General features: G+C 33.8%; 1 protein-coding gene across 1 annotated transcript; it reads right to left on the bottom strand.

Moving 5' to 3' along the window:
- Positions 1–3,939: 3,939 nt before the first annotated feature.
- LOC134667868 (uncharacterized) lies at positions 3,940–12,249 on the bottom strand. Its single transcript, XM_063525259.1, has 5 exons — positions 12,105–12,249; positions 10,476–10,701; positions 7,864–8,015; positions 5,193–5,354; positions 3,940–4,311 (listed from the first exon to the last, which is right to left on the bottom strand). Exons 1-5 carry the CDS (start codon positions 12,166–12,168, stop codon positions 4,136–4,138), a joined length of 780 nt encoding a protein of 259 aa, XP_063381329.1. The 5' UTR covers positions 12,169–12,249; the 3' UTR covers positions 3,940–4,135.
- Between the last annotated feature and the right edge of the window lie 3,209 nt (positions 12,250–15,458).

The following is a 15,458-nucleotide window of genomic DNA, read 5'->3' as shown; positions in this document are numbered from 1 at the left end:
CGTCCGCTTCCGGTCAGAAAAATGTATGACGGCCCGGCCAAACGGTCAGACTTAGGTGGGGGGTGCTCGACCAAATGTCATAGAGGGACCCTGGCAGTTTTTGAAGCCGCCATTTTTTTTCAATATGGCCGACTTTTTTTTAAACTTTTTGAATTTTGTCCTAGCGAGCTGAAATTTTGGTCACGGAATCTCAGGGTCCCCTAGATACCTATGAAAAAATTTTTTTTGGAAAAATGCTACAATTGCGGGAAAACTGGCCACTTTTATTTTGTATGGCAACTTTTAAACGGTGCGTGATAGGTGGGGGGTGCTCGACCAAATGTCATAGAAGGCCCCGAGACAAAACAAACTGCATTAAAAAAAAAACAAAATGGCCGACTTTTTTTTTAATTTTTTCAAGTTGGTCCGACCGCGCTGAGATTTGGCATGGCGGGAGATAGAGGCCTCTAGATTCTAATGAAACTAAAAAAAAATTTTGGAAAAATTTGTCGAAAGTCGAAATGTTCTCTGATATAAAGTGAGAATTTAAGCAACTTATTGGTAAATTTATCACATCAACACAATAGCTAACTGTAATAGACAGTAATATATGCATAATAACATTTAGTTTTAAGTTATGCCTATTTAAACTTTATTTCAAGTATATTCTCTTGTTTAAACAATAATTTCCATGTTGCAGGAATGTTCTGAGAACATTCTCGAGAACGTTTCCGCTTTTTGGGAATGTTCTGCAATTTGTACATTGCTAGCTTAACTACATATTTTGTCCCGGAATCCAGGACAATTACTACTTCGATAGCTAAAATGGGAGCAAACGAAAAAGCTGGGCTTTCAGACATGAGCATTTAATGACAACTAAAAACAAAAGGTAAAACAAAATACCATAAAACATAGACAAAATATATAAAAAGTAAATAACATATAAAACCTTATATCAGTCCTCGACATATTTCTAATAGGTTTTCCTGTCATCTATAGTTAAAGACCTATTTTATGTATTTTTTTCAAAATTTTCGACCCAGTAGTTTCGGAGATAAAGGCCCCCCCCTTTATCTCCGAAACTACTGGGTCGAAAATGGTCATTTTTTGCCTATTTTCTTGAATTACTTCGAAACTGTTAATTCTAAGATTATAAAAAAAATATGTTTGAGATTCTCACATTGAGCTCTTTCATTTGATATGTAACACGATATAGTTTGAATAACTTTATTTTTTGATTTTCTTATTTACCCCCCAAAAATGGCCCCCATGTATAAAATTCATTTGTTTACGTTACATGTCCGTCTTTGGGTCACAAACTTACATATGTGTACCAAATTTTAACTTAATTGGTCCAGTAGTTTCGGAGAAAATAGGCTGTGGCAGACGGACAGACAGACAGACAGACGCACGAGTGATCCTATAAGGGTTCCGTCTTTTTCCTTTTGAGGTACGGAACCCTAAAAACTGTCAGTAAAAACTATTATGTATATGGGGGTCCATTTAAGCGACGCATTATACGAGTAGGTATTAGGTAAATGGTTCCCTGAGTTAACAGGTTAAACAAAATCGCTGTACATATTCGGTGAAGGAAAACATCGTGAGGAAACCTGCATATTGACATCTGCGAAGAAATTCAAAGGTGTATGTGAAGTCCCCAATCCGCATAACATTGGGCTAGCGTGGGGACTATAGCCCAAACCCTCTCGTGCTTGAAAGGAGGCCTGTGCCCTGCAGTGGGACGTATATAGGCTAAATTATTATATTATTATTATACTTCCAATAACTGGGATGGCGAGTGCACTATAAGAACACTGTATTGATGGTGGAAAGTAGTAGCTTTTATATTTGTTTACTCTTCAATATTACCTCTAATTACCCCTTTTGCTTTCCACCCTCGCTCTGCTGCCACTGATGGTAGAATAAATGTTTTGTGATAAAATAATAAGTTGTTACTATTTATTTAAAGAAAATTTAGGTATGTACATCTCTCATGAACATGCACGTAATAGAATAAAAAATAAACACATGTCATTTTAGAAGTCACATTTAAACGGAAACTCGGCACGCCTCGCCTAACCTAACCTTAGTGTTCCATAAAAAATTAAATTTGCGCGATGTATAAGTATGAGCATTACCAACAATTATCAAAATCATTTTAGAATCCTTTAATCCTTTATAATTATAAATATGCCCTTCAGAATATGACTGTCGTATGAGGAATGTTATGAAAGTGGAGGAAGCGAAAGAGGTACATATGTCAGGATAGTAGCAAGTGGAAATCCGTGGTATCTGCCTACCCCTCCGGGAAATAGGCGTGATTATATGTATGTATGTATGTATGTTTCAGAATAAGTAGGTGACATCTAGAACACAATAATTAATGGTGATTATAAATCCAACCGTCAATAACTAAGACCTTCCTCTTAGTCATTGTAGCTGGATATTTCATGGGTAAATATCCAAAAGCGAGTGTTCACCTGGTATATGCCCAATATTTACACGCTCGGAAATTGTTTTAAAATCGTATATAATCGTACTTCACTTTGTACAATTTAAATTTAGTTTTGCATGGCAGATTTATATCATAACTTTAAAAAAAAATTAGTTTAATTATGTCACTTAGGCTGAATAACAATTCTGAAATAAAATTTCTGAATTATGTCTTGTTACAATGTGTTGCAATGAACCCATTACTTATTTAGTTACATAACATTTGCTATAAACCAAATACGCCTATTTGGGTCTTATTATATACGAGACGAGTATGTCTGTCTAACATGAACTTTGATTTATCTATGTGTTTGTGTAGATATTGATAAGTACTGCAAAAGTATATTTCAACCTGGTATTTATTTGCGTCTATAAATCGGGTATATACCCAGGATGCATCTCTAATCGGTGTAATAAGTAAAGTCGTTAATCACTCTCATATTGTTAGTGTCGCCTACAAGCTCCGCTAAAATGGTACGACAGTTCGTAAAGTAAACACCGTCTCTAACTAATTTCCTCTAATGCTCGCTAGTCAGCGGATTTCAGTATAATTAAAAGGGTGATTGCACAATAGGTGGTTTAGTAGCATAGCTAAGAAACGCGGGAGTATAAATGGAACTGCTTTGACGCATGACATGATACATTCAAACTATGTACCGTCGCCCAAACTGTTAACTGTACATCGGTGTACCTTATGTCTTTTGTAATAAGGTTGACCGATGTACAGTTTGAAGTCTTGCTATTTGTACGTCGAAAAAAAATCGCACTTCAATCGCGCGATAAGCTATTCCCAGGCATGATTATATAGTAGCAGTATGTTAGTAAGTCATGATCGCCTAGCTAGGCCATACTATTCCATCTCCAGCTGACACAATTTCACTACTATACGTATAAGCTGACTTTTTGTTTGTGTTTTTGTGTTTTCTTATCTGTAATTTGATATATTTTTAATATGAAAGAAAATACAGTACTTTAATCCGTAAACGGAGCGGTAGCTGACGTTTACTACTTAGTTGCAAGTGTTGCAACCTCCACCATTTTATGCTACAATACCCCATATTTTTCGTGTAATTGGTCGTGAGGGTGGCAACTGAAATGACCAGATGCGCTCTCATATTAAGGTAGAATTGGGTAGTGGTCTACTGATGGTAGGTAGGTACTTGCTGCTGCAGCGCTGCCTAACCTGCTAAATTGCCTAGTGTATAGGCGCTCTTATTTGCTGCCTTATCTTCTAATTATCTAATTGCGGTCGTGTTGGAACTAAGTGCTGGTTTGAGACATTGTGAGATTCTAGTTTGTTGAAGGTTTTCAGGCTTTGGTTGTATCACAAAGCATATACCATACCTTAAGCTAATACATCTGATATATGTTACTACTACTGGGGTATTGTCTCAGCCTAACTGAACTAATGTAACTTTTATTAGGATTGTTACTTCGTTATTATATGTATTTACAAAACAAAATGCATTTGAAACAAAACACTCTTTATTAGGCACTTTTATTTTGTACAATTTTATATAATATAGTTATGAATACTCAAATCAAACCATTCCAAGATTTGTCAAGCTTATAGTTCAGGAATCGATTACTTGATGATTTTTTCCCTCTGGATTTGATTTCAATTGTAGGTTTTTTCTTTACTTCTGTGTTTCCTTAGCCTCGTCTATGATCTCTCGTAAGGGGTAAGATCCTCAGTGATGTAGTACTTGATAGGCACGACGTCGTAGAACCTATGGGTGAAGATGTAAAAGAATTCCATTGCCTTGTCCATGAAGGAGCGTCCGAAGTTCTGGAGGACGAATTTTCCGTTTTCGTTGAGGAAGGTTGTAACGTATTTGCCTAGAAATAATAAGAGCGTTTTATGAAAACGGGCGTGGATTTTTGTTTAACTTTATTTCGGAATATTCTATTATTATAGGTATATTGCAGATCAGCAGTGGGGAATTGGTTAGAAAATACAGTCCCCCCAAAATCAAAAATTTTTGATTTAAAAACAATGTCAAGAATATAAAACGTTGAATGTATTGTTTTATCAAATTCTTAGTTTTCCAAAATTCTAGTGTCTGTGCGAAAAGTGAAGAGTTGTAAAATGTATGGACGTACATTTCACGACTCTTCTCTCTCTCTTTACGCACAGACTCTACAAACAGTTGAGTTTTATGACTTGTCATTGATTTGAAAAATCTGTGCTTGTTACACTAGTCTAGTGGGTAAATAAACTGATAACCCCTTTACAATACCGCGACAATTAACAAGCTATTGCTTTTCATAATTTTAAACGTAAAATTGGACTTGTATAACAGTAGCTACAGTCACAAGATGTAAAGTAAAGCATTTGTTTTGTGTGTTTTGCATGTGTTTTGTAGTGTGTAGTTTTAAAATATATTTTTACAATATGTATGCTAGTTTTAAGGTATTTATGTATGGGCCACTAGTTGATTGAAATAAAATTTTCATTCATTCATTCATTCATTTTACGCATAATTCATAAATGATTCCATGCAGTGTTAGCATTCTTTTAACCTTCTCAGAGAGCTCACTAGATGACGCCCTTAAATAAAAATATGGTTAAAATGCTTCTATTATGCGTTTTGAATAATATAAGGATAAAAAGTCTATTGTAGGTTTATCATTCGTTCTTTTACGCTTCTCATATACATATGTATAATAACAAAGTTATGCTAATAATAAATAAAATAACCGTTCCAACTCAAACTTACTCAAGTCTTCATTGCCCAAGTACAAATGGTCGATGTAGAAAAGAGATCGACCGGCTATATTGTACGTGTACTGCGTCTCATTATGCTTGCACTTAAAGTACAGCTCGCCATCCGCACCTCTCTCAATGAAGAAATCGTAGTCAATTCGGAGGTTTAGTTGCTCTGAAAAAAACAATACGTACATTCAAAAGTATAAAAATATGGGTGTAATCACTTACTCAGAAATATGTCCCATAGTTCTTAATTCGGTGACTTACTGCCGTATTCGAACTTCAAGATATTCACAAGAGACGACACGTACTAGATCCATTCTAGATACGTTATAGTTTAGATATCAACTAGTTCTCTTTTGCAGCGCAATTCGGGCAACCAATGTCACTTTTAAGTTAGATAGAGTAAGGTATCAATTAGATGTGAATTGGATCTCTAAGTCATATCCTGTGGAAATCGTTCAAGAGTATCTCCAGAATCGCGCAAATGTCTAATTTGACAGGTTACATCTTAAACATATCGTTATCGTATCTTGGCGATGTCTAAAAGATATCTAATAGATATCTATTTCAAAACCCGAATCGAGCCCATAAGAGTTATGGGACATCTTTTTGTGTATGATGTGTGCACCCATATTTTTACACTTGACTGTATCTATCCAATATTAATCATAAGCTATGAAATCGGTAAAAGGATTGTAAGTCCACATTATTTTTTGGTGTACCCTTATTTTACCGCCAAATTTTTTGCAGAATTTTGTTAGACAGAAAATTATTCATAGAATAATCGAATCACACATTTTTGTTACAATTAATTCTGTTTCTTCGATTATTCATTTCAAAGAAACATATTTTGTAACTTGATTAAAATTCAGAATATTTATTCAAAGAATTTTAAATAAAATAAAAGACTGACTGTAGAATTATCATTCATTGAATATTATTTGTGCGACACTACAGTTCACAGAATATTTATTTCAACAATTATTATTTTACTAAATTACCTTTCACATACTCATAGTATCCACTGAAATTGCTAAAAAAGGAGTCTGATTCTGATTCTGATTCTGAACTGCGACCCCCAAGAAACCGAACTGTTGCCAGAAAAGTGGGTTAGGTTAGGTTAGAACTGCGACCCCCAAGAAAACGAACTGTTGCCAGAAAAGTGGGTTAGGTTAGGTTAGAACTGCGACCCCCCAGAAACCGAACTGTTGCCAGAAAAGTGGGTTAAGTTAGGTTAGAACTACGACCCCCAAGAAAACGAACTGTTGCCAGAAAAGTGGGTTAGGTTAGGTTAGAACTGCGACCCCCAAGAAAACGAACTGTTGCCAGAAAAGTGGGTTAGGTTAGAACGGCAACCCCTAAAAACGAATTCCTTCCAGAGAAGCAGATTGAAGCAGAACGACTAAAGAAATAAAATTCGGCTAAATGACTATTCTGTATATTAAATATTGGTGAACCGTATTTATAAGAAGTAACTTTTCTACAGATCGATGATTCTGTGAAATGAAATTATATGAACAAATTGTTCTTGAAACAAAACTAATATTTTAAATTTTTGGTGAAACGTAACTAATCCGAACTAAAATTATTTGAAGTAAATATTCTATGTAAAGATTATTTTGCGATTTGAAATTACTTGAAAATTTTTCTGTGAAACGAAAATCTGCAGAAAATTTTACGGCAAAATAAAGGTAAACCTTATTTTTTATTTGTTCCAATATAAAAATGAAACAAGTATGAAAAATCTTGATAATGATGATACTTTCAAATGTATTTACATAAAGGTGTGAATTTCCGTGGTTGTTTATTGTACTATTACTCGTAGTATGCCTTTAAACAACAAACATAAAAATAAATGCTATAAAAAACAAAGTAATTTTGTATGCGCAATCTATAAGTAAAAACACTATGATCTATGATTATGGAAACTAATTGTCCGCGAGTTTATGATTAAACAAGACGAGTCACTGGAAACACTAATTATACAAAATTAGTTAGAGACCTCTATGCAACACTGTAACCTTTGTAATGTTAATAGTGCAAAATTACGCGTATCTATAAAATTGCTTCACGTTATCGACAGCTAGATTTCCTTATGCAAGTCCAGTCTATAAATAAAATCCTCGTTATTTCACATAGACATATAATTATACCAACAATGTTTCTCGAAGGTACCATGAAGGCCAATTCGAGATTACAATTCGACATCAAACTGATATCATTTTGACATCGGAATTAAAGTTTGAATTGGCGTCATGATTTATATGAAAATCGTGCTGATATTGTCCGACGTTGTAACTTATGACTTCTATCACAGAATAAATAATAGTACTAGGTACAGAAGACTCACTCTCTAACAAAACGCGTCTGTTACGATCAACACAGATATATGGCCGCTAGGTGGCGACAGCGCCACGCGCGGCTTATGGCTTTCCCCAAAATTGGTGTGGAACGGATGCAGGTACTTTTAGCTACCTGTAGCAAAGCGACGAAATCGCGGAGTGAGCCACGCCTACTTCTATTTAATTTCGTACGATATTTCAATGACAAAAAAAAAGATATTGTCACCTTTACCGAATGACTTTTGACGCCTTTAACAATTGTCTGTACGAGAATGTTGAGTATGTCTGTATTTTTTTTAAAAAGTAAATCCACTAATAAATAATTAACAAACTCACCTAGCTTCACCTTTGCGAATCCATCGCCATGGATTGATTGTTTTCCAAAAATGGACTTGAGGAGAGGGCTGTCCGAAGCCAGCTTGTAGCGTCCCTTTATGGTAATATCACAAGTAAGATCCATCCACGCATGCTCTTTCTCAATTTCAGTCCTGAAATTTCATGTATAATTTCATTATTTTATACCTAGTGTTTACGAGTTAAAATCACAAGTTAATTTGATATTTAGGGAGCTGGCGAAGCGTCTTAATGATGCTACGTGTGACCAGAGGGCTGGGTACTTCCTTGCCCAACGAATTGGCATTGCCATTCAGCGCGGCAATGCCACCAGCCTTCTGGGCACCCTACCATCCGGCGCCGAGCTAGCTCCCATTTTTTATCTGTAAATATGTGTATATAGCTGTTAGAGTTTAGTTTTAGTTTTAATTTTAATTTTTAGTTTAATTATTTTGTTAATACTTTTATTTTTGTATATTTTTAATAACCATGTCATTTGATATTCATATTTGTGGATCTAGTTGCGCTAGAATAAAATAAAATATAATAACATTGACAAGTGTAATCTTGGCGACCCGAGATCAAACCTAAGTACCTTACACTTATTTTATGTAGGTATGAGGACCTTGTATTATACATCTAATTATACCCTTGCCAGGTAAATAATAAATATAATGTCAACGTGAACATCGACCTTATCGACAATGTCACAGTATTTATACGATTTTCTTTTTTCCTCTGCACATATATTTTTAATGATGCATGAGTATATTTTATAGTCATATATTGAAATCATCTTTTTACCTGTTTTGTCTACCTGACTGAATCCTATTATAAATTCGGGAAAATATATTGTACTGTGAGATTATTTTATGCCACACGATCCCGCCACCAAAAAGTCGCTTCCACACAATCGAAGTTTCGCTCTCATTTTGAAACGACTTGCTTTATACACATTTACAGTACCTATAATTCGTTTTTTTTAGCATTAGAAATAAGGTAAACAATCTTGATGTGTCTTTTAATTGAAAAACACATTTTAAAAATAAATTACGGCAAATATGTAACAATTATGAATCTAATACGATCATTTATATTCTTCTGGTTTCATTAGTAATAGTTTTTGATTTTTAAAAAGCGTTTTTCAATTAAAAGACATGTCAAGATCGCTTACCTTCTTGCAAGTTCTTTCTAATGCTAAAAAAAACGAACTATACATATGGTCCTATTTTCCCGCACTAGGGCGTAAAATAGCACTTTTCGTGCTTATGTCAAAAGTTTAAAGGGCCATATGTACTGTCAAAACGTTGTACGATACACGTGCGAATAGGTACTTCGCAACTCTTGTTGATTTAAAAGACTCCCTTCGGTAGTCTTTTAATTTATCGCCACCCGTTTCGAATTTCCTCTTGTATCCTCCGCACTTGTATCGTAAATAACTATTACGTAGCATATTAGTTTTTATTACAAAGAAACTAGATCAAGTAAAAGTTTTGTAATTATGAATAGTGGCGTTACTTTGCGGAAATCAAAATCTTTATTTTTTCGGTTATCTTTTCGCGGATTAGCGAAGTAATATTTTGGTTTTAATTTATTTGTAATTACTTATGGCGGCCGAAAAATTAAAAAAGAACAAATATAGGGGTCTCGGCCCCGAATACTATTTCGTACCCTTCGGTGTCGAGACCCTTGGCCCGTGGGGTCCGACCGCGTCTACACTATTTAAGGATTTATCCAAAAGGATAGCAGACGCCACTGGCGATCGTAGAGCTGGCAGCTTCCTCGCACAAAGAATAAGTATTGCGATACAGCGGGGAAATGCTGCCAGCATCTACGGCACCATTCCGCAGGATAGTTTGTAATTATTTATTTTTAGATTAGTTTTATTTATTTTTAGATTTAGTTTTTAAGTTTTGTAGGTTAGTTATTTAATTATGTTTTAAGTATCATTTTTGTTTGTAGGTATTAAGTTTGTATACACTAATAAAGTTTATTGTTAGACTACCATAAAAAAAAAATTACTTATGTGACATTCCGAGTCGCTGTCGTTTTAAAACGAGAGCGTAATTTCAATTATATGGCGGCTGCTAGGTTTGTTTGGCTCTTAAACTTCTAAGTAATAACTTCCCATTAGGGAAGACTGGCCGTGTTGCCAAATTGGCATAAATGATGCCAGATCTGGCATATTTTCACTCGCTTTGGCACCAAAATTTCCCATTTAGCATCTGGCATATTTTTTAGCATAATTTAGTCTAAGCCAAGTTTGCACCAACTTGGCAGCAACAATATGCGCCATCGCCTTATGTGGTTCATATTTTCATATGAATTTTGACTTAAGTGGACGATGGACGTCGACGGACTATATAAAGTTGGTCAAGCAGGTCTTATCAGTAGAAGAAAGCGGCAAATTTGAAAAATGTATGTGTTTTAAGTGTCTAATTTCAAGTGATATTTTAGCATTTTTTTAGCATAGGTATTTCAAAAAACTTTGGCATAATTTTGGCATAATCTAGACATTAGTCTAGCATTTTTTCAAAATCCCAGTTGGCAACACTGAAGACTGGTATCTAGCGCTAGTCAGCGTAGCAGATTTTTTTAAAAGAAGCAAAACATACTTAAAGTCGTTGATTACGCAATTCTTTACACCGGTAGCAATGCCATCAACCATCGTCACCTCCAGCTGATCAAGCACATTAACGGTTACATTTTTCAGCTCGATGGGATCAATGGGTGGTATGGACAACTCCTTGATGCCATTCTTGCCGATATCCTGCAGCACCCTTTGATAAAGTTCCCTCAAGCATTCTTCATCATTGATTGAACACTTAGTCAGCGTGTCAACTAAAAATAAAGGCTTAATTAATACGAGAGTGTAACATTATATTTAAGTGGACAAATGACATTTTTGGAAAGCAAAAGAAAAGCCGTCTATCATGAATTATCTTCCTTTTTTTCTAAAATCTGAATAAGTCATTAATGACGTTTTATTTCATGAGTATGGTTACAAGAGTCATAGCATCTCTGTCCGAAACAGATTGCTTAAGAGCCCTGCACAGCTAAATAAATAATCGTGATTAAATCGTGATTTTAAATTTAACGAAAGATATTGAAAAAAGGGGGCCGCTACGTACTGTATTGTGTATGTAAGTACCTTTTGAATACATCAGACTAGTTTTTATGTTGCTGGATTCGTCATTCTATGCGTCCAAATTTAAAACGGCCGTTTTTGTTTTGAGTTCCTAGATCGATGAAACCAGCAACATAAAAACTAGTTTAATGTATTCAAAAGGTACTTAAATACACAATACATAACAGTACGTAGTGGTCCCCTTTTTTCAATATCTTTCGTTAAATTTTAATAATCACGATTATTTAGCTGTGGCGCTAATGCGCACGTTGAAGGGCTCTTAAATTAGCAAGAACAGGGGTTTATTCACAAAGTAAGATAGGTCTACGTGTTAACATACTCAATTAATACAGCTAAATCCTTACCCCCTTATTAATAAACGTCTGCTGAAGTTGACAAGCCGATAATAATCGTTTGTCCCTTTTCATCAAACCAATACGTCGGGAAGAGACAATTATTATCAGCTTGTCAACTTTATCTAGTAGACGATTATGAATAAGGGGGTTAGTATTTAATACTATGATTTAATCCAAGTTTTCCACAATATGAAACATTTGATGGAAATGTTTCTAAAAGCAAGCTACCTAATAAATGGTAAATTTATTTAGCAAATTATTATGATGTCCTAAGTGATTACCTAGGCGTTCTGAGATAATTAAAAAGGTACATTTCATAGAATTTATCATTACAGAGATAAGGTACAGAGAATAAAGTATTGGACCAAATTTTATTAAAAACCTTTAGAATAAAACAGATTAAACATACAAATTATAAACTAAAATAAACCTAAGAATGAGTAAAACTAACTTAACAAATAAAATATTGCCCCCCACTCTGATTGTACAGAACAGAGTGTGTGTTGTTAATATCAAATAGGGGTGTTTTGTTTATTTATTTTAATGAATGGCACCTGCCGAAAGCAAATAGAAAAATAATTTCTTCTAAGTATGAAGTCTCTTGTAGTCTTAGCAAACACTAAAGAAGGTATGAAATTACTTCATTTTGAACAAAAAAGTTGGGAACTAAATTATTTGTGACCGATCTCTTTGTTTAGATTAAATCGTAAAAGAAAAAAATAATGTGTAAATAATAAAAAATAACTTCAAACAAAACTTACTGAATAAAGATTCACTGACGACGATTGCGCACAAAAGGAAAATCGTAGATTTAAAGGCCTTCATCTTATATTGCTGTCCGTCCCAGCGTAGTATCCAAGTTATTATAAAGCCAGATTTACTGAAACTTGTTTTTATATAACCGTAGAGGAGCTATTTGAATCCTTAATTAATACAGGTATAACAAATAGTTTCATTTGTTTTTATAACCACCAAAAATAACGCAGTGGAGATGACATAAAGTCTGTATATCATTTATATGTACAAAAACTCTTTACATTTCTTTGTTCTATTCTCCGGGTTTCTAAATATCTAAGAGTAGGAATGAAATTTGTTTTATTTTAATATCCAGTTATGCGAAAATTTGCTATAATAATTATCGTTATATTTTGCCATCGCCCAACTCTATTGAAATATATTTTTAAGGTACTGAGCTGTTGTGAGAAAATCTAGTTTTCATGTCATTGGATTTTGATTTTAATTTATAAAACCTTGGTGAGACTCGAATATATTAAAACTATTTCAAGCGGGGAAAAAAAATGTACCTATGAGGATCTTGGAGCACCGTCCAGTATAAATGGGCTGATTTTTAAGTGTAGATGATTAATTTTATCGTCAGATATCGATTTATTGTGGTGGATGGACACTTGGACAGTGTAGTGCAATAAAAACACAATTTCATCGCTTATTTTAAAACCTTCCTCAGAGTTACGAAAAGGTTTTGAATTTTTAAAACTTAAGTACCAAACTACATACCTACTTTCCAGCGCCCATAGTACAAGCTTTGCTTAGTTTGGGGCTAGATTGATTTGTGTAAGCTGTCCTCTAATATTTATTTAACTACTTATATTTATTAATTTCTTTTGGGGCAAGTTGTGATTTCGTATTTATTCCACCCGAAGTGAGGAGCTCTTCAAACCAATCATATTTTATTTTATATGTTATCGAAATGTAACGGAAATAATTGACAATCAATTAAAATTCGGACCCATTATTATAATTTACATAGTTTCCAATAAAATAATTAGTTCTTTCTTTTATAACGACCGATTAAGACGACCGACCGACAAACTACCTAATTCAAACTTGACACAATATGTATAAGTTAATTGATTGACATATGTATGAGAAAGTTAACGCCTCTTCTGTAATTGTTCTACAGGGCAAATCATGTCAAGGCGCAAACAATAATAAGATTTTTATAAGCGTTTTTAGCTATGGCAATTGACATCGACAGAGTTCTTGAGAAATCTACTCTACTTTCAGAAAAAAAAAATATAATTCTAATTTTATTACGTGGCAATATAACCATTGTTCGTGTTTTGTTATATTCTATCTCTGTGTAAATAACAGTTGATAGACAAAAACTCATCTGCCTTTTCTACCTACATACTAACTTATCATCTAACTGCATTTTGTTCTTAAATTTTTTGCATGTACCTACCTACCTCCCGTTTTGATCTCCTTGGCACAATCTTAGGAATTTATTTTTTAATTTGATTTGGTTGTGGACGTAACATAATCTAATTTTTATGTTGAATCAATTGCTTTTGAGCATGACGGTTGCGAGGTTATAGGAAGTAAGTGGCAAATGGATCTTACACAGATTTTAAAGCAAAAGTTATTTTATTCCTCCTATGGACATATATCAGATTGTGTGCATTTTGCATATAAATAAGAAATAGTTTTATCACACAGATTAATAGAAAACGAGTAGGTACGGATAAGAACGGGATCATAGAAAATTAGGCCTTATCATCGGGTGCGTCCACGGGAAAAGGCGTGATCCTAATTGACGTGCTTAGGAAAAAAATACATGTTCCATTCAGTTAAATTTTATAAATACTTTTCACTTTATATTTTATTATTAAGATTATTTATATATACAAAACAATACAAAGGCCCTCAAAGTCACAAAGTTACAATGAATACTATTAATTTAATTTACTTACCGTATAATAGCCTAATTAACGTGATCCGCAAATAGCTTTGAAGGGCGTCATTGACATAATAATTGAAAGAAGATATCGTTCATGTTGGGCTAATCTAATTTAATTTAATTTTGTAATAACGGATAATGAAGCAAGTACTAGATGATTTAGATCTAATTATTTCATAATAAATATTACACTATAATTTTTTATCAATTTCATTTATGTTTCTCTTCTCATCATAGTCGTCAGCAATTACATAATAAAAAATGTATACATTAAATTAATTATCTCTCCTAATAAGGATCGTCATAAACAAAAAGATGTCATTGACATCTTCATTAAAATGTCAAATAAGGTCAAAGATAAAAATATCACAAAAGAAGAATAAGCGTGTTTTAATCGGATTAAATTGCACATCTGCGCAAATCTGTGCACTCCCACCAAAATCGTACCTAACTTTCAGCTTTGTAAATACAATGGGGCTATTAAACCAAGCTCTTTGATGTTTCCACCGTTTTTTGCTAACGGAACTGGTGTTCCTTAACGAGAATTTCGTTTGTTCGAATTTGTTAAAATCTTGTCTAAAACCTGGATGATCGAAGAAATAAATGAACACGGCCGCTGCGTCGCTAACGCTAATTCTCTTCTTTTGAAGTTTACTTGGCTGTCGCGTAACGACAAAATGTCTGTCGATACCTAATTCATGTAACTTGATCAAATTTATAATAAAATTAGGTACTCGTTTTTGATATTATAATAAGAATTAAAAAAACCCCCGTTGCCACCTTTTTTATGCACAATAAGTTAAAAATTAAATTAAAAAAAGCCTTTTAGCTCCTTTGCTACATGAAAAGGCTAAGGCACAAATTAAAAACTTGTTGCCGGTAAATTGAATAAGTATAAATGCCGAGTCAAGAAGATATATTTATTATAAATTATGTTTTTATGGCTCGTTTTTTAATGTTTATGTAAATTATTCCCCCGAAAAAAGGCTCCGATGGAAAATGCTCGACGATTATGCTAGCGTGGCACCGCGTCGTCAATCGCCGTAGGTACAACTGCGAAAATCAAAATGTATTGTATTACGGTGGTCGGCGCAGTTTTTTCGTTGCTTTTGGTTTAGGCATGTTGCATCTTTGTAACTGGTTTTATTAAGACTGCGCAATCGAATTAGCTTTTGTTTTGTTTTTGGAGAATAAGGTTCCTTGACATTGAAGCGATACTTCTTTTATTAACATAATTATATGATAATATAATTAGGTATGTTAATGTGTAGTAAAATAATTATATACTAAATTAAAGACTTAGACCTCAAGTTTTATTGGATAATGCTAACTAACAGAAAATAATTCAGTACTTATAACAAAATATTTAAAACACCGTTTCGTAAAGGCTCTCTTTATCCATCAAAAATTAGGTGCA

The sequence above is a fragment of the Cydia fagiglandana genome, chromosome 10, assembly GCF_963556715.1.
Source record: "Cydia fagiglandana chromosome 10, ilCydFagi1.1, whole genome shotgun sequence".
Taxonomy (NCBI): domain Eukaryota; kingdom Metazoa; phylum Arthropoda; class Insecta; order Lepidoptera; family Tortricidae; genus Cydia; species Cydia fagiglandana.
Note: the sequence above shows the minus strand (reverse complement) of the source record. Positions and strands in the feature narration are given on the sequence as shown.